Source organism: Myripristis murdjan, chromosome 4, assembly GCF_902150065.1.
Source record: "Myripristis murdjan chromosome 4, fMyrMur1.1, whole genome shotgun sequence".
NCBI classification, from domain to species: domain Eukaryota; kingdom Metazoa; phylum Chordata; class Actinopteri; order Holocentriformes; family Holocentridae; genus Myripristis; species Myripristis murdjan.
Genome location: NC_043983.1, coordinates 7,439,878 through 7,459,727, shown reverse-complemented (window position 1 = coordinate 7,459,727; position 19,850 = coordinate 7,439,878). Strand labels below are relative to the sequence as shown.

Sequence of the window (19,850 nt, the reverse complement as noted above, 5' to 3'; positions counted from 1 at the left end):
ACAAGTGCAGAAACACACACAAACACACACACACACACACACACACACACACACACACACACAAGACCAAACATGGCACAGTGGAAACAGACCATGCCAAGTCTCACAGGTCGTACTAATAATCTACTAAACAGGCTGCTGCAGTGCACACAGAGACGGTGACACTTCAGAGCAGCATTACTTCTGAGAAATATTGATATAACAAAACTCACATCTGTTAAAAATACAGAGGTGCAACTTGTTTTGTAAATAAATTGAAGTTTATCTGTTGGATTTCTCAAATAATACCTGAGGGCAAAGAACTACTTGACACTGACACAGTTTTACATATCTTAACATTATATATGAAAATGGATTAGGGCACTCCCTAAAAAGATAATCTGCAAACTAAACATTTCCAATATAGAAGTATGAAGTGTTAAAGTTGATTACACTACGGTCACAATTACTTCCTTTACAGCCGCTGTTTTATTTACAGCTGCATGAACTAGTTGCTCAGTAACCAACAATAAACAAACTGTAAACCTGTATGCTATAAAAATGAAACAGGGCTGTGTGAAAAATAGCATGGCTGCCCTACCTTAGAAAAAAATCAAGGTTGAAACAAATAAACTGGCACAGAAAAGCACTATTTGTACTTGAAAGTAGCCCTCCCAGCCCGGCCTGTGACAGATCTGATGAAGCCATGTTGACAAATCACCTGTGGCCTGGGGCTGCGCTGCCTAAAATAACCCCTTGACACTCACCATAAATTTCCGGTTCCAAGCTGACTGCACCGCTCTCAATTGTTCTCCCTCCTCATTAGCGCTGACTCTCAATTAGAAGTGAATTAGGGAGGGAGGCTAAAGGCTCCTGCCGAATGAGACTTGAGTGTGGAGAGGCTCAGTGGACTATACTAATATACTCCAGCTCCTATATATAGATCTAGCCCTATCTATAGATCCACATGTATAGATCTGGCCAATCTATAGATCCCTATATATTCTCCAGTGCACACACACTACATGAGAATGAGGGAAAAACCTATAAAAAAAAAAAAAAAAAATGTAAAACTCCCTCAAAAACTTTTTGTGCTGCATAACTGTCTCTGTTTCAGAGGTTTTTCTATCTTGGCCAGAATAAAGAGAAAATCTAGAGGAAATCACTTAAGTAATTTTTTGGCACAAGATTGAAGCATGCTGAATATTGAGACAAAATATGACACATTTGAGCAGAGCAGGTGGACCCAGACACAGGAGATCAGGTGAGTCAGCAGGACTGAACATAACATTAAATAAATAAATAAATACAGAAGGCAGGTAACAAACAAAGGAGCTAGGAGCTAGGAGAATAGAAACATCAAAATACAGGCAGGCAAGAACTCATTTAGGCCAGAAAACATGTAATGATCTGATTTTATAATTCCAGTATTTTGAAGCTGGGCCCTATTTCTCCACCTTTTAGGGTCCAAATGACTGACAGGGTCAACATTTTTGGAATTGGTCCAGAATTGTGCCACAGGCATATTATCTCATATTCAGGCATATTAACACAGACATATGCACACATACACACATACACCAAATGTGGAGTCAGAGCTGACCAGTCACACCACTGGATGAGGATAAGAACATTAAACTCCTCTGACTGCTAAACGTCAGCATCAGAAGTTACGACCTCTCTGCTTCCCCAGCCCCCACCCCTCCTTCCACTGTCATTTCACAGGGAAATAATTGAATAGAGACAAGATCTATAAGACAATATGTTTGAGCTTCCTCAGAGGTCGGGCGAGACCAGATTTTATGAGATGCTGAGGTTTATGATTCTTTTGATTGAATATGAGACACCATTTATACCCCGGCTTTTCTTGCAGGTCCACTCCAAAAGTTGTTCATCATCGCCACCGAGAAGATCCTAAAACTATCCGAGTGAATTATTTGATGACAGTCAAGCTGCGATGATAATGATAGTCAGTGATAGCCACTGTGTGATAACTTTGATCTTCAGCCACATCTCCAAATGCACAGCGAGCCATAATGGCCGGGATGATCACCTTGGAAAAATTCCAGTTTTTGTTTCAACTCGATGTTATTGCCTCTTGTAGACTGCTGTGGCTCTCACATTGCAGAAATTGAAACAATGCCTCAGGCTTTTGAGAATATTGGTCTTGTCTTTGTGGCAGTCGTTTGTTTTAACTTGGCAAAGAACATAGACCCCCCCTTTGTCTCTCTTCCAACTCACAACATGGGAACATACAGGATGTAGGAGATGTATTGGAGAGAGAATGTTACTCGCTACATGATCTTGTGGGAAAAACAAAAACAAAGAGGTGTTGTAGTTGCTGTGGCTCAACCAGCTTGATATTTCTCCCTTCCCTCTGCTCTCTTTCAGGGTGTGTCCTTAACAGAAATATTGGAAAACCCATTAAATCTTCAACAAACTGAATTATAGATGCAGAATGGTCGATATGTTATGTAAAAACAAACAGGGCCGCTATTACCGGGTAAAACTCTAAGTCAATTGGCCATCTCAAAAATGAATAAACCACAGGCTATAAATCAGCCATGTGTGTGATTTGACTCATTCATTGGTTGGCCTCAGTGCAAGTGTATGTGCCTGACGTACAAACACTTCATCAATCCATATCCTCGGCGATTAATGTTTATTTGAAGATTTTTTAGCCACATCAGTAAGTCATGTATCGATTTATATATTTTCACCATATTTTGCTGTTCAGCAAAAGAAAATGGGTCAGTTTCTGGAGAAACATGGAACTAATTCCTCAGGGCCACTGTGACACTCATTATTATTAAACAACCAATATGTTAATGGGTTAATGTATTGTTTCAGCTTCATAATTGATATGGAGTCATTTGATAGGCCGAAAACACAGGCTGAGACTCAAACAAGATTGGGGGCAGTGCAGGCTTGCAGGCAAGGGGTGAGAGGGCCAGAGGGCTATTATAAAGATATATGTCGGCTGTTACTGCTGTGGCAGCGCCAAGCAGACTGGAGGATGCACAGCTCATCATGTCTATTCCAGAGCGATTCACAGGGCACATCATAGCAGGCAGCCACACGAAAAAGACCGCATCGAAATCATATGGCTTTTCGGCAGCCAATTTAAACATCTAGCAGATAGGGGGAAAAAAAGAAGAAAAAAACAGGAAATTGCTGAGGGTTTTTTCCTTGTTGTTAGAATATGCAATAACCTTGTGCTAGGAAAATGAAAAGCTGCAGTGTGGCATTGCTGTTTCTTGCAATGTCATTTCACAAAGTATGGTTGCAAAAATCAGCGCGTTGTCTACTGTGTTTGTGCGAAATGGACAAGAGGGAGCTATAACAGCAATGCTTTACGATCTAATCATTCTTTTTATTTCAGTTTGTAAATAATGCTTCCCACACAAACTAGGGGTTTGGACACCTTCAGCCTCTGAAGTACAGAAAATGCGACTATTACATGTTTTGTCTAATGCTTCATTGTGAAAATGCAAATGAGCCTCAATGAGGGGCCTCTCTTTATTGACCACAAACAGTCTTTGCATCAGCCAAAGAGAAGCCACTGATTATTGAAGATGTGTGCATAAAGACATAGCAGGCTGACAGACAGTTACCTACATCACAACACAGTACAGCATACATCTGTTTCAAAGGTGATCACATCATCTTTCATTGCACATTGTCAGAACTGCCCGCTTCCTAATCAATTGATGTATTGCCTGTCAAGCAGTATTCCATTACATGTTACAATCATTTAAACTTGCAGTCAACCAAAGAGCTTCTGCATAGATGTGCCAGTGTGTAGGAGAGGAATTTTGGCTATTACAGTAGTGATTGGCAAAGCAATTCTTTTCAGTGTCCTGAATCATTAGAATCAGTTCATTAAAATGATTTGTTCAAAAGATTCATTCACCGAATCGTCCAGAGCTCTGACTGCATCGTCCCACTCACAGAACTTAAACCAACGTTCAGTTCAGCTCACAAAGTAATTAACCGAGAACGTCGTTTGTGAAGGATACGCCTGTGAGCTGAGAGTTTAGTTTGATAAAGACACTCACATTTACAAACTGAAAACTGCTGTAACAAAGTTATCTCCATAATAGCTCTCTATAATACTCATCTTCTTGTTCACAGTAATGTTAAATGTTAGCCTTTGCATATAATATCAGTCTAGATAATGTCATATATGGATTGCAGTCCAAGGCAAAAGTTGTTGAATCACTGCAGCCAAATATTAATGATCGAAATCAGTTTGTCTTGAACACACTCTGGCCCATTCCTCCAGCAAACAAATTACTTGAATGACTCACTCAGTGTCTGCCAAAGTGAAGCTCATGAAACTTGTATTGTGGTCAATCATCTAACCGTGCACAACTTTTTTTTTTTTTTTCAGCTCTTAGTCACACTAAAATTGTTCAGGTGGAGCAGCTGTTTCGAGTTGGTCTTGTTGATATTTTGAAAATAAAATACAGTGTCGGTGGCTGGTAGAGAAGTGCTGTGAGAGATCAACTAAATAAAGAAATGAATGGGTAGTTACAGTTTCTTCACCTGAAAGATTTGTTCTTTTGAACCCTACAGTAGAGCATCTTTCCTCAAAACAGTTTTGGTACAAGGAATTTCGTCAAAGAATACATTAAGATACTCTAACTGTAAGGTTGAAGAGACAAGAGCCTTCTTTCCTTCTTACTTTCTCTCTTTCTGTTACTATTTTTTTTATTAAAAAAAACAGTTTCAAGCACTCAAGTCTTGAAATCTTCCAAACCGCTCTACCTGCAGTAAAGTCCAGTGTTTGTTTGAAAATGTGATTACAAGTCATGACCAGAGTGTGAAACAGGACATAAAGCTGGTTGAATAAAGCTGAGAAAAATTACACGGGGAATCTGTAATATGTAATGTATTAGGTCTTCAGCAGGTCTACATCAGCTCAGGCCAAAGCAAAGTCTCTCTGTGGGCTTATTTGGTTTTATGTACTGATCAGAGGGAGTTACTTGATCACCAGCATCTAAAAGCACCGGTGTTACCTTAGCAACAGACCAGGGATGTGGATTCAGCACGTGTCCGTTGTGTTTTCCGAGAGCAACAGAGTGAGAATGTTTACTTTAGACTAATCCTATTAGTTGCTACCCTTAGAAATTCACTGAGAAGGAGAAATGATCCCATCTCAGTCTTGTCATTATTCCAGGTTTGTTTGGTGTCGCTGTTATCTCGGCGCTAAGCGACACAAGGTCATAAAAAGCTTTATTGACAGGCAAATAAAAAGACAAACACAAGCTTTTAAGCTTGACCTTGCAAGGTGCCCTCTTATGACTCTGAATTATTTCTCATACACACACATGCATACACACACTGTCCACAGAGGAAGTCTATCCTAAGTCACCATTCAGTATTTGCTCACCTGAATACCGACTCCTTTATTTATGCATCAGATCAAAAAATTGTGACTTCCGTTTTAGTGGCCTTCCATGCATGATAAACTGCAATAACGTTTCTTCTCTAATGTTGACATTCTGGGGAAGGTAATTATTTCCCTTGGTACAGTTTATCATTTGCAGGATTAATTTTAATCGTGTGTGTGCTCTTATCATAGTCACAGCGACTGATAAAATACGTTACACAATATGCCATTTAATAAGTTGAAGCATTGCCTTCACAACTCACCAGCTGTAAAGCTTTGAAGAAAAGCCTCTCACCTGTGCCATAAGGTCCAGGCAGGTACCACAATGGGAAGGTCCCATTGGTCCGAACACCTGTTACTCCAAAACCCCAATAGTCTGAAAAATGTCCCATTGGACTGAAAACCCATCAGTCTGACAGCCTGTTATCCCAAAAGCAAACACACACTGCTTTGAGGGCCCAGTGCAGTGATGCAAAACATAGCATAACACCAGCAGTCACTGAACTCCAGCAACTCCCGAGTGTGTATTTTTGGAGCAACAGGCTTTTGTTTTTGGGATAAATAATGAGTTTTCAGTCCAAAGGGGCATTTTTTGGACTATTGTGCTATTACAATAATGGGCTGTCGGACCTGTGGCATGGCACCATCATAACTTGCCTTCTGTTTCTCCTCTATAATCATGAAAATGTGCTGCACACTAGCCAGGCTGTTACTGAAATTTCAACAATCTGCAGCATACTGGGATATTTTATTGTTTGCCCATCTTTGGTTTTTAGTTTTGAGCATGATGTTCTTTTGGAGCATTTGCACAATGCTTTATGTATATAGTTATTATATACATATATGTTCAAAATAAAGTTAATTCCGTTGCTGTGAACAGGGAACAACATCTCCCTGATATTGAGCTGCAGCCACTTTCGGACAATCACTATTTCTGTTGTCTCATAACTGAGAAATCCTTCTCTAAACATCCACTTCTCTTGATATTTAATAAAGAAAATCAATAACAGATTCCAGTTTTTACCCAGCTTCACCTTATCAGTGTGTCGCTAATACTTTGTACATTCAGAGTTGATAATATTGCCATTTATTATTGTCAGAGCAATGTGAAAGCGACTATTGAAATTCTCATTAAGCATGACTGCTGGAATGAGAGGACTGTTTAGTATAAATGAATTTTTTTTTTTTTTTTCAGCATGGATTCATGGTTTCATTAGTTTGGGTGTACACACTGAAGAGGAACAGAAAGAGACTGCAGGCTAAAAACGGGTATTTTGTGACCATAATTCTCTCTTTTTTAATACAAAACATAAATCAGTGGTGACAGGTTTAGAGAAACAAAATTTTGCAATTAGGTGGCGAATGCTAATGGTGTGGCATATGTGTTTTAGGCTAGAAACTACTGGGGTCAATTGAATTTGCTGAAATGATCTACAACACCTTGGCATGACATGTAACATTTGGAGGACACTTGTTTTAAATGGAGGAGTGTTAGCTGGGGGGAAGTCCAGCTCAATGGCAGGAGGCTAACGGTTTGCATTTGGAGCATCCAGCCAGTATCCAGCACTCAGTAACAATGAGAGGAAGATAGCACCACTATTGTCCTACATAACAGCTGGGGGGAGGTAAAATTATTTTTTCTCAAAGTGGGCGAACTGCCCCTTTAATGAGTGCATATATTTACCTCTATAGGGAACCACATCTCTGGCAGTGTTAGTTCCACACTCTACCCGCTGACCATGGAAAACATGTTGCATGCATCCAGGGGTCACATTTCATCATTCCATCCTCATTGTTATTCAGTGAGTGCTGTCTCCCACCGGCTAAAGCAACATCCCTGCAAACACCTGCATCACATAGTACCTGCCATTATGCCTATGGATATTATGTATTCTTCCCCTATGGAGATGTGGTCAAACACGTCCACAGGAATCCAAATAATGGTGTTTAGAAGAACCATTGCTCTGCTGTATCTTCTCTGCAGGCAGCAGGCGACCTGCTGACCCATCTGGTTGTGTTTCCCCGATCCTTTTAAAGCACATTCTCTTATTTACTTCCCAAACAGGCCTCGTCCATACATACAAAGCATGCATTAAAAGCATACATGAGGTAAAGCAGAGGCATTCATCACGCACCTGATTAATTCAGTTAAAGCCATGCCTGCGCTCCTCAGTGATAGGCCCTGGAGGAGCAATTATGTCGTTTGGAGTACCAGGACATTCATCTCTCTTCGCAGAATGGTCCATGGAAGGAAAGCATTAAAGGAACAATAGCAGAAGATGCCTACCGACATCTTACAAAGCACCTGTCAAACAGTAGAAAAAATAAGTGAAAAAGGGAATTCAGCTTTTATTCCGTTTGATTCACACACACTCCGCTCTTGGCAAGGATTGGACTTTGATAAAATGTTCATCTGAGTGCCTTGATCTGACTGGTCTGTTCCACTGGCACAGGAGGCCTGATATTGGTACGATATGCCCCTCTTTGAAGCTATTATCTTCCAGTTTGTATTTCCACACAGCATTCTACATTTTCAACACATGGTAATGACTGCACTGTTATCTAGTGCACTCCCTCTGCCTATCCTGTTGTTACCACCGGAGACACTTTCAAATTAAAAATTAAGAACTACAATAGACAACGATTTCAAGAAAATGGCTCACATTATGGGACTGCAGCTTATTGATTTCATTTGGCCAGTTCAAAGGCCTTTTCATTTTTTGTTTAAAGATTATTTTCAGGTATTTCTGTTTTATTTGACAGTCACAGTGGAGAGAGACAGGAAGGGCATTGGAGAGAGAGAGAGGGGACAACGTGCAGCAAAGGGCCTAAGGTTGGATTCGAGCCCAGAATGCTCTTATCCAGTGAGCTACCGGGGCACCCCATTTTTTCAATTTTTGCCTTAGTCACCTCATCTGAATTAAGAAACTGACAAAAAAGATATGTGGACATGTTCTTTATCATAAAAGCATCATCCATGGATGTATTTTTTCTTGTAATTGCCAGCGCATTTAAACATGCTTTCATAAATTTGCTGGAGCATTTACACCAGAGTGCCAGCATATGTAAGTCTTTTTCTTTATGGTTCCTTCATAAACTGTACATCCTCTGTCTATTGAGCTGGACAGTGATGAATAATGGGATGATAAAGCGATTAATACCCCTACAATTCATCCAGTCCAGACATTGTTCTTACTCAGCAATAAAATGACTTCATAGTGTGCAGAGCAGGCAGCTGAACACCCTGGCTTTTTCACATTTACACACTTCAGCCAGATCCATACCTGGATGCTGCCCAGTATAACCAGTCTCCTGTTGCAGGTCGATGAGCAGCTCTGCTGGAGCAAAAGGTAATCCGAGGCCTTGCTCCAGGTCAACGTGAACATGATAAGTGAGGGGAAAATGTTTCTCGCTGATGATTTGTTACTGACAATCCCACTTACACAAACACTTTACCACCAAGCTATAAGCAGTTTAACATAATTCAAAGATTACACATATGTCACCTCAGATTATTCAACTCCAAACAGGTATTATAAAGATGTTTCTTTTTTTTCCTCAAAGAGAGCACATGGTAAAGAATAAAATATTGCAGTGCCATAATCCACAAATGCCACTGAATGCTGATTTATACCCAGAAAAGCTTGTTCATTCTTGGAGCATAATGGTGGTTTAATTGTTTGATATATTGTTTTTAATTTGAGCACTTTGGCTGCGGGTCCTATCGAGAGAAATCTTCCCAAATCCTCACTGGGACAGCTGGCTGTAACAGGGACAGTTCACACACCGGACAGCCACTGTAACCACTCTGGCCCTCTGTCTCACTCACAGTAAAACTACACAGTGTTGAGTAACCCGGCCCGTACAGATCAATGTAGGTGGAAGACAATACCACATGCACGTCCCAGATGGAGGTTTGTGTCAAGTGCATTGTGAAAACTCCTGTCAATAATGAAGAAAAGGAATAACTGCAAACCGAATTGAAGAATAACTGCAAACTAAATCCTGCTGGCAGGATTTGAAAAACATCACAAAACTAAAGGTTACTGGGAGCAAGATTCAGCTACAGCGTCTTTTATTTCCAATCAGCAAATTTGACATTTACAGGGAGGCTGCTGCACTCTAATACTCCCTTGTATTTAAATTGCACTGAACTTTTCTGAAAATGCCCCTTTATTTCTGTGACTCCACAGTATTTAAGCAGTAGTAATCTTTAATCAAAAGTTTGGCCAAATTCAATGTGTCTTCACAAATGGCAACTTATCAGACAAATCCTATGCAAAATTTTCCAGGTTTTACTTCTTTCACATATGTATTTCTTTGTGTTTCTTGTCTTATATGTGATCACAATTGTATGCATATGGTGAAAGTTGTATTACATGTATTAAAAACAGCCAGCAAGCCTAAGCTCATGCTTCACACCTCTGAAGAAAATTCATTGATATGATTTATTAAGACAATGTAGGCTACAGGGCTATATGGTTCAATTTATTGTGCCAAGGGGAATTAATTTCACACAAACCCAACGCTCAAAACATTCACAGTAAGTCCCATCATTCCCAGTGAAATTGTCACCCGGCAGTCAAGCAATGCCAGCGGAGAAAATGAGACGAGCCACGTACTCACAACAAGGTACCCAGTAAATATTCACAGCCCAACACTTGGCACCTGGAATATCTCTCATTTGCTGTAGTCTGTCTGAGGATACGGTAATTAATAATGGTGAAAGTGAAAGGAGTACCTCTCTCTGTGAGGCCTAATTGCTTTATTGTCCAGCGCTAAGTTAAATGCTTCACCAGTACATACACGGTTGACAGATGGCTGTGCAGCACGAGTCAGACTTTGATTGAAATGGTCATTTGTTGAACTGATGCAAAACATAATTTCTTTTCTTTTTTTTTTAAAGGCATATTATATGGCCCAACAACAGTCTAAGCAGAGCAGATAATGGCTGCAATCGTCCACAGTGTGAACAGGTAGACCCTTGTGGCATCAGTCTTTCTATTTGTTCATTACAAGGGCATAAATAATGTAAAGGCTCCACACACAAATAAAAGAAAAGAAAGAACAGACACGTATTGAAAAAATATGTTCATATTCTTTAATAGACTTTCCAACAGCACATAAGCCATACACATTTAATGTAAATGAATCAAAAGTGCACTGCATGTTGATTTAATAACTACACAAGTCAAGTACAGGACAAAACCTTCAAGTACCCAAAGGACATCTTGAGGGCTGGGGAGGTATTTCCCTCCTCACCTTTTACAGACGCCTCCTCATGACATCTGGATATCTGAAGGAAAACAAAACAAAAACTACAGCAATAATTCACATTTGTAAAAAAAAAAATAAACAAAAAACAAAAACAAAAACAGCATTACAGCATTACAGCATTCTTCACTTGTACACAAAGACTGAGCAGAGCGGTGACAGAGAAATGTCAGTTGTGTGCAGATAGCCCTCGTCTGAGAATCGAGCCTCAGAGTTCAGAGTTTGAAGGAGGAAATTCCTCTCGCTGTACATGGCGCTCCTGCTTGACATTCAGAAGCAGAGGCATAACAGGAAAAAAAAATGATGGACATCTCCTGATATCCCTCTGGAATTCATTTCTATTCATCAGAGGAGCTGTGGCTGGTGGACGCAAGCATTCCCTGCAAGCCAAACCTGTTTTTTTTTTGTTTTTTTTTTTCACCGCATACACATGATGGGCCCTTGGACCTGCTTCTCTAAGAAATTTTCCTGTTGGGTTTGACAGCTGTGTTCCTTTTTAACCCTGATTTTAATTTCACTTTCTATGCTTTCTATTTCACTTTCTATTTCTTGAGTTGATTCATTCAGTAATGTTTTTTCCTTCTCTGTATTTTATATATTCTGCAACTTTACGTGTCGGCAGCTCCAAACAGCAACATGAGGTAATTGTTTATCGTACATGTCATCAGTAAACTTCACACAGCACGATCATTATTATAAACCTATTCAGCTATGATACTTTATACTAACACTTACTAAAGGGGCTAGAGAGGCAAAAATGCAACACTGGTGATTTCAGCTTTCCCTGGACGGAGCTCTGGCTCACTACTGTTTGGTAGGAGACACTTTTTGTATTATTTTGTACTTTTAAGTTGTGGTTTGTCACTTGAGGGAGTATAGGATGCTCTTTTCTTTTTGTGATTTCGGCTGATAAGATATATACTTTATTTACATGTAAGTCTTGGAAACATAAAAGATTTGTTAGAAACATGCAGAACCAGTCAGAGTGATTACAACAGTGTTTTGTGTCTCCAAAAAGTCAAAAGAATGTACTGAAAGCTTAATCGTTCCTTGTGGTGTTATATTGATCAATAATTATGTCTTATTCGACAGATACACAATTGAATAAACACAGACTTCTATTGTCTCTGGTGAGACAGAACTATATATTGTTGCTGTCCAGTGAAAACCCGTATCGCCACTTTTTTTTAAATTTAAGACTGTACTGCTACATAATTAAACCTTCTCCAGAGCAATTAAATAAAATGAAAAAAAAAAATGCACAGTCATCCAGCTAAAATCAGGACCGTTTTTCTTTCTTTCTTTCTTTCTTTTTTTTTGAGAAGCTGACATTCTGGAGATGGTTTCCACTGGACAACAGTGATTTATTGTCTGGTAAATAAATTCCAATAGAAATGTTTTGGTAAGAAAATTCCAGTTGATATTGTTTGGTGAGTAAATCCCTATCGTTATTGTTTGGTCTGTAAATTCATTGAAACCTTGAGCACAAATGACAAGCATCCTTTGGCCACATATTTTTCTGGTACATTCTCTTTTTTATCTTTGATTGATCACTAAAAAAATTTGATGTCAAGTGACTCACAAGTTTATGAGACCAGTAAATCAGCCCCATGCCAGGCATGGAGCAGGGGTCACATGACAGGGGGGTTAAGAGATGTGGGCTCTCTCACATGCACTTTCACACCCACACCCACACCCACCCACACACCCACCCACACACACACACACACACACACACACACACACACACACACACACACACACACACACACACACACACACACACACAAGCACTGACATACTCAGCAGCTGGTTTTTCACTTGGTACTGGTACCCACTGTTATCCTACATATTTCAGTATTGTGCACATGTGAACTCAACTGTAGCAACATGCATGATGCACAGATGCCGTTTGTCCACAACAACCAAAGCCAACCACAACCACCACAATTGGAGCTCCTGATATTTTTGACCATCATAAATAAATAACGTGTAGGACAAAAAAATCTACTACTTCTATCATGAAACTGCAGCAATCAAGCAATAATGTGCAGTCAAATCCAGCCGATAGTTGCAAAGCAGTAACACACTACCAGTGAACACAAAAACACCAACCAGGTGTAAAACATTATTCCTGGGTTCAAATCCTGGCCGGGGCAGGGCCTTTCTGTGTGGAGTTTGCATGTTTTCCTCGTGTTTGTGTGGGTTTACTAGATGGTATCCCACCATCAAAGCATTTATTTTAGGTAATTGAGTGTCCTTGACTGAGGCGCTGGCAGAGAAGTGGAGTTGGTCCCCAGGCGCTGCACAGTGGCTGCCCACTGCTGCTAATACTTAGGACGGGTCCAATGCACAGAGCCAATTTCCCTTCGGGGATGAATAAAGGATAACTTAACTTATCCAGTACCAAGGACAGCAAACAACAGGTTCCGCTGGCGATCCCTACGCAAACCTTTAATTCAAGCCACATTTTGTACAATCCAGAATAAGCCTACAGAAAACACAAAGAGTACGTCTCTCACCCAGTTGACATTTTGGTCACTTTTTTTTTTTTTTTCCAGAAATAGTGTTGGGTCTAAGTGACCTACAGCCTAAAAAATCATCATTGTAAATATAAATATTTTCATGTTATCATCTAGGCAAATACCATATCATAAGTAATAGCTTTTGATTATTTTTAAATGGGTACAAAAAAAAAATATATATATACCCTTATACCTGGGTGCCTCCTGTTGGGCCCCTATTACAGTAGGCCCAGGGTCAGAAGACCCCTCTGCCCCCCTGCCTGCTCTGCTCCAGCTCAATGCATGACTGAGCTAAGAGAGCAAGATGGAGCCAGCTGGCAACGCTAGGTTCTCCAGGCCTCATAAAGCCTTTTTGAAAACATTATGTAATTGTTCCTTTCCTTCAGTGCCAGAGCAGGACTCTAACTGCTTGGCCAACTAGCCTGTTCCTCATACAAGTGAAAACCGTTTAGCCACATGTGCAAAACACACTTGACAGTCCTGAAAATCAAAGCTCGAATAGCAGTCATACCATGCTTCTGTCAGTTGTCAGATCACCAGATACTCAAAGCTATATTGCTGCTGGAATTCGTTACTGATATGCTTTTTCTAGAGAGTAACCAAAGCATGCAACATAATTCTCTTGCAGAAAGTAAATTAAATTCATTTAGTACTGACAGACCTCTCAGTGAAGGGAGCCATTAAATATCCTCATCTTGGAAAATTACATCTTGTGGGCCAGTACACCAGAGTCTGCAGATAATTTCACCGCACCTTGATGCATAGTCCACCTCGTCCTGTGGTACACTTATGCTTCATAACTGTGTATTGCAAAATCATAGAAAGCATTCCCTGTAAAACTCCATGCAGGCCATTACTGAACCCATTAAGGAGGGCTGAAATGGATAAAACGTTCCATCTAAAAAAAGGGGATTATTATCCCTCTGTTTTCGTCTCTGCCATGGCACTAAGTATATAGCTTACAATATCTGAGGAGGACAGCCAAAACTACTTATGACCAATTTAGTAGTTTTAGGAGGTTGTTCCTTTCCATAATCACTTGGTCTCAACTTAAGGAGTGCGAGGCCTCTGGATGTCTTGGACAGAAATGTGAGTTAATTACATGACATGAGCTCAATTTGAATCTAACTGGATTCCTTTCCAAAACAGCTATATCCCACAACTTGTGAATCAACATAATCACTGTGGTAAATGCATGAGCATGGCCCTGGATGTCACTGCTGAATGTGAACATGAAATGCTACATCAGGCAAACATATACTTGGAATCTGAATGCAGAGACACATGCTCAATCAAGTCTTCATTAAAATGAACACTATCATATCATTCCTCTTGAAAGCATAAATTACTACTTTTATCACATCTATTAACAAGCAAGGAATGTCTACCTGATTGCACATTCACAACAAGTGCGTAGCTGAAGCGTAAACAAGAATGTTACCTAATTCCCCAAGACTGAATTGTTTTAGTGCAAAAACACTTACAAACAGCAGAAACAACAGCAGGAACAATAAAGACATTGTTTCTTTGAAGGTTTTTCTTGTCAGTCACCAACTTTGTGAAACCTTTGAGCAGGTAACTAAGGCAGACTGGTTTGACAATCACTGAAAGAGAAACTGTACAGTCTCTGATAGCAGATAAACACCAACCACCGACATGGAAAAGAGAAAATGTACACGTTCCAGATGGCTGTCCCAGACACAGATATCCTACATATGGGGTTGTTATTTCTGAGCTTGCATGTATTCTCGCACTTGAGAGGCATGATAAGGCAGGGAAAGGTCAAGTACAGCCTACTTTAGTCTAATGCATATTGTTGGCTAATGCATTGAGGGGGCAGAGTTATGGGCTGGCAGGTCTACTGGTCAGAAAGACTCTCCTTAACCAGAAGAGACTGTGATGCACAATCGATCGCCACACCAGGAAAAGTTTTCTTAGGTAAGGTACTGAAAGCCTCTAAATATGTGCATATCAGAGATGGTGCTACACAAAAGAAGAGACTCGTTCCTATACATTCTACTGTAAAAGGAAAGGAGCCAAACACTGCTAACTGTGGTCTGACACATTAAAAACAAAACACTTTCACAGCATTGACAAGAAACTTGATTTCTGAACCTCTGAGGAATAGCACTGTTGGTGTAACACCGGCCTGTGATTCCATGCCATTATATTTAAAGGTAGCATCAGCAACACAGGTAAAAGATTTTGGCTGGTGACTGAAGGGCAAAATGGATGGTAACAACCTAGAGGTTTCACATTTCATTGGTCTTAACTGGCAGGAACCAAGAAACAACACGCATATTTTAACATTTAAGACAGCTTACCAACATCTGAATTACATGGCATCTTCAGCATTTAGCACAGAAATAGGAAGTTAACTGTACAAGTGACGACAAATACAAATAAATAAATCTTACAATCATCATGAACATTAGATTTAACACTCTATGACTGGCTTCAGTTTTGGATTTGCGTTTTATCTTCTGAGTTCTCCCTCTTAATTTCTTTTACAAAATAGTTACATTTCATGTAAGATATGACAAGGCCAGTGAAAACTAGTCACAAGCAATTTACAGTTTCTCTCTTAATTAATGCACATTCACAAAAAGCACTTGACCTTCAAATTTGCATGTGGCTTCCTGCTGATACAAGCAGCAAATGGGTTCAGAAAATGAAAAGAGCAGTCAGTTTGGCCTTATCCAGCGTTCAAAAAGTTCAACAAAAATAGCAATTACCAGATTCCTTGATTGTTTTCATTAAAACAGAGGGGTAGCACCAGAGGTTTCCTGGCGCCCACACTGCAGCCTGAAGTAAGAGGTGACAAGGTCATGCATCCACATGCTGGTTAACCTTAAACTTACTATGTTTAAAGGAAAACAGAAACAAGCACAGATAGAGCAGACTTGGCAGATGCCCATTAAAACTGCAACAGAGACCGCTCTGTCTCCTAATTGCACAATATCTTTCTGTGGATGGCACAGAAAGCAATTTCATTCAAATCCTTATTCCCGTAACACATCATTGACATCCTTCTTAATATCCAGGCTACAAAAATGGCTACTCCTTGGTTTATCCAAAGATCTTTTAATCGTTTTGCTGTTTGTGGAGGCTGTTGGTGTCCTGGTTCTGCTTGTTAAGGGCATCCAACGCTGTTGGGGTCTCCTTCTGATCATCTATGGAGCAGTTGGACACGGCATTGGCCACCATGCAGAACTTGCGCAGGAGGATCTCCCTGAGGAGCAGGTAGACCCAAGGGTCCAGGATCTGATTGAGGGAAGCCAGCCGGATCGCTGTCAGAAAGAAGTTACAGTCTAAGTGGATATCCCGGCCGGAAGTGAGCGAAGAGGACCCCACTGCTGGCTTGCAGTGATGGGATGACATCTGGGCGGAGATCATCTTCAGCATCAGCACCTGGATGGGGAGGCAGTTGCAAGCTGTTTGTGCCAAAAGAGAAATGATGGATGTCTTTGATGTGATTGTCTCACTACATTATGCTATCGGAGGGCTGAACAAACTCTTCTTTTCAGTAAAATGTACCATTAAACAAGCCTTCCAAAAAAATCTGTTCTCTATTTTATGCACATTTATTGGCTGAAACTTTTTGATTTTTGTGGGTGCTCTCTTCAGTTACCTTAGCATCTTAAATATGGCTGTGAAAATACATTATCATGTCCATACTCGTGCACTTACATACTCACTCACCACCACCACAGTCCTGCGGCTTCTATTAATATCCTCGGTGGGACTATTAGATATGTGACTGACGGCGCATGACCTCATAGCACACTAAGCAGACCCCCCAAACAGGGCTCAGCTAAATGGATTCTCCCTTAATGGCAAATGGCATCAGTGTATCAAAGGAAGCATGTGGGACAGTGAGAAGGTGGTTTTATGATTTGTGTTTGTGAGGTCTGTGTGAGTGTGTGTGGCAAGGCAAGCAGGCACAGAGCAAGAGGGATAGAGTTTGGGTCAGTGTGAGTGCAACTGACTTACTGACTCTCTGAATGCCTGATTGAGAAAAGAGAGAATCTAACTTCAGTGAAAGGCAGTGGTAGATTATTATGGTTTCTGCTAGAGGTGTCTCTTGGCCTACAGGAGATCAAGAGTCTACTAAGTGGTGCAAAGGTACACTGGCAGCTGAATGTGACAGGCAGTTGGCAATAAAACCTGTTTAAGACTGGATTGTTAATTATGACAGTGGGCCTGGTAATAAAGATGTCACTAACATTTACATGCTTTCAGAGTGAGAAAAAAAAAATCAGCATCCTTGTAAAATATTTGGATTGATTTTATGCATAACACCTGATACCCTGAGTGTCATATGCGTTAGGCTGTAAGAATTATATATGCTGCAGTCGCCTGTAACTTACCAGTAAAGGAGACCAGCAAACAAGCAGAACACACATAATTCCTAAGAGCTGAATGACCGTCTCCGTTGTGAGTCGTTCCCACTGTTTTGAAGACTGGGACGGGCCAGATTTTGTTTTGCAGCGGATAATTAACCCCCGGATAGTCACTACATTGCAGGACAAAGTTACAAGCAGAGAGAAAATCCCAAGTATAGCGAATGTGATGGAGAAAAACATGTTGCCCGGAACTTCTCTGTCCCCGGTGCTGATAAAGCACCAGGTGCCTGGCCACTGCAGCGTGTATTTCCCCACACCCGCGATGGGCAGAAGCGCAAAGAGCAACACAAGACACCATATGACAGCCAAAGTCTGCTTGGTCACACTTGTTTTCATATGATTGGAGTACCAGTGGGGATTTGTTATCGCCAAAGCCCTTTCGATAGCCATGGCGCTCGCCAGGAAGAGAGAGCACAGGCCGAAAGTGGTCATACAAACACCGAAAAAAGCGCACAACTTGCCCGAGGAATCGATGCGCTCCCATTTCAGGCCGGCTTGGTAAACTGATATAACGATCGGACTCGTCAGAAGCTGCCCAAACAAATCAGTCAGAGCCAACGATCCAATGCAGAGCAAGAAAGACCTTTTCCTCTTGTTCTCCTTCTTCCTGTAAGAAATACACACCAGGATAAGAGCCAGAGAGTTGCCCACCATGCCGGTGACCATCATGGTTATTGGGAAACCCACGGATACAGATCCACAACTGGCATTCTTTGTGGCATTGCTTTCGCGCAATGGTGCGGAGACGTTGGAGTCCAGCATTTCACCAAGGGGGTTTTTCCAGTCTCCGAGAGAATCACAGCGGTCCGAAGTCATCCTCTCGGTGAGGATAAGCCTATGTACAGCACATATCCATAATGTGTGTCCGACATCCTCCACCGTTACAGACTGTACCAGCAGACTGCTGTGCGTAAAAGCGCGTCGGATCCTTTACGCGCTGGAGGCGGGACTAGGGCAGTGTAAAAGAAGCTCCAATCAGCATAGAACGTTTCCTTTTCACTTCAAAGTCCAATTTACTCACTATTCGCTTATTAGAGGATAACCACGTTTTGGTTGTAGCCTATGCGTGAACTCGGAGCAAATATATCTTACCAAAAGAAAACAATCCAAGGCACACTCTCTTATGTGAGAAAAAGTGACTTTCCAAAGAGCACCTCTATACCCTCACTGACACAAACTACAAAACACACACTTTTTGTGTATGTATGTATGTATGTATGTATTTGTTTGTTTGTTTTTTACACTATTGGTGGTTTGCCTTGTTATGATCAGTCTGGAGCTCATATAGGCTGTAGGTTAGCCTAAGTCTAACCAGTGCAACACTGATGTGTTCTCAGTTCACTGCAAGACACTAATGCATATGTGCTTGCACCCGCATGAGCCGAGACGCCAGAGAATTTCATCACATGATCTCGTTCAAGTGAGCCGTCAGACAGGTGGACTCACATCTGATCACTGATGGTGAAATGAGCAAAGCTACTGGTTGGAATGCTGCTGCACTGAGCCATTTCCTTTTGAAGACTGAACACAGTGATAGTGTTAAGTAAGGGGTCATGACCCCCATGACTGGGCAAACAGCCACCAAAATGAACAAAAGTCTGTTTGTGCATTTAACCCATCAAAGACTATATAGTCGTATAACTTGAATCATCTTGATATGACACAGGTACTTGCTCTGAAATGTGTGCTATCTATGCAAATAAAAGAATGCATAAGTCTTTCGTGTTATTCTGAGGGTTTTATCAGGCAGCTGTTCACCTCAGCCAGTTAAAATATGATTCGGTAAAGTGCACAGGCTATCCATATAATAAGGATGAACTTCATTTATTTCAAATAGTTATTGTCTTTAAGTGAAGGAATAATAACTGATATGATAACTGAGGGATGACAATGACATTAGTGATTGAAAAATCACTAATACTTCTATAGGGACATTTCATGTTTGCCTTCCCAGTCTTATTATACTCTAAATCTCAAACATTTCAAGAAAAAGTCAACCCTTTAACCCTGTTCAGATGGACTCCATCTTGTGTTTTGCTCCATTTCCTGGAATCGAAAACTGCTGTGGACACTACCATTAATTTCTGTACCTTGTAGCTAATTGATTTTTCCATCAATTAAGCAGATCACCGGTGAAATCTGCCCTCCCCGTGTTCAGCTCTTATCAGGAGCAACAGGTGCCGCCTGTTGACCGGAGAGAGAACCGCAGCACAAACTGAGGAAACGTAGTCCCTTCATCTTTCTTATTTCCACCCACTGTTAGGCTAACTG

At 40.8% G+C, this 19,850-nt stretch overlaps 1 protein-coding gene across 2 annotated transcripts; it reads right to left on the bottom strand.

Annotated features, from left to right (window-relative positions):
- Positions 1–600: 600 nt before the first annotated feature.
- On the bottom strand, positions 601–18,454 carry ptger3 (prostaglandin E receptor 3 (subtype EP3)). 2 transcript variants are annotated; one of them, XM_030050555.1, is made up of 4 exons: positions 17,544–18,454; positions 16,223–16,584; positions 15,777–15,784; positions 601–612 (listed from the first exon to the last, which is right to left on the bottom strand). In XM_030050555.1, exons 1-2 carry the CDS (start codon positions 18,393–18,395, stop codon positions 16,258–16,260), a joined length of 1,179 nt encoding a protein of 392 aa, XP_029906415.1. In that variant the 5' UTR covers positions 18,396–18,454; the 3' UTR covers positions 601–612; positions 15,777–15,784; positions 16,223–16,257. The 2 variants fall into 2 exon arrangements, with proteins under 2 accessions (XP_029906415.1, XP_029906414.1); XM_030050554.1 differs by lacking the exon at positions 601–612 and having other exon boundaries at positions 15,681–16,584.
- Between the last annotated feature and the right edge of the window lie 1,396 nt (positions 18,455–19,850).

Bases quoted from the DNA above. Each gene is read 5' to 3' on its own strand.
- ptger3 (XM_030050555.1), bottom strand. From the start codon at position 18,395: ATGACTTCGGACCGCTGTGATTCTCTCGGAGACTGGAAAAACCCCCTT. The intron at 16,585-17,543 runs GTAAGTTACAGG...CTCCCCATCCAG, and splicing joins TTTGCTGGTCTCCTTTACTG to GTGCTGATGCTGAAGATGAT.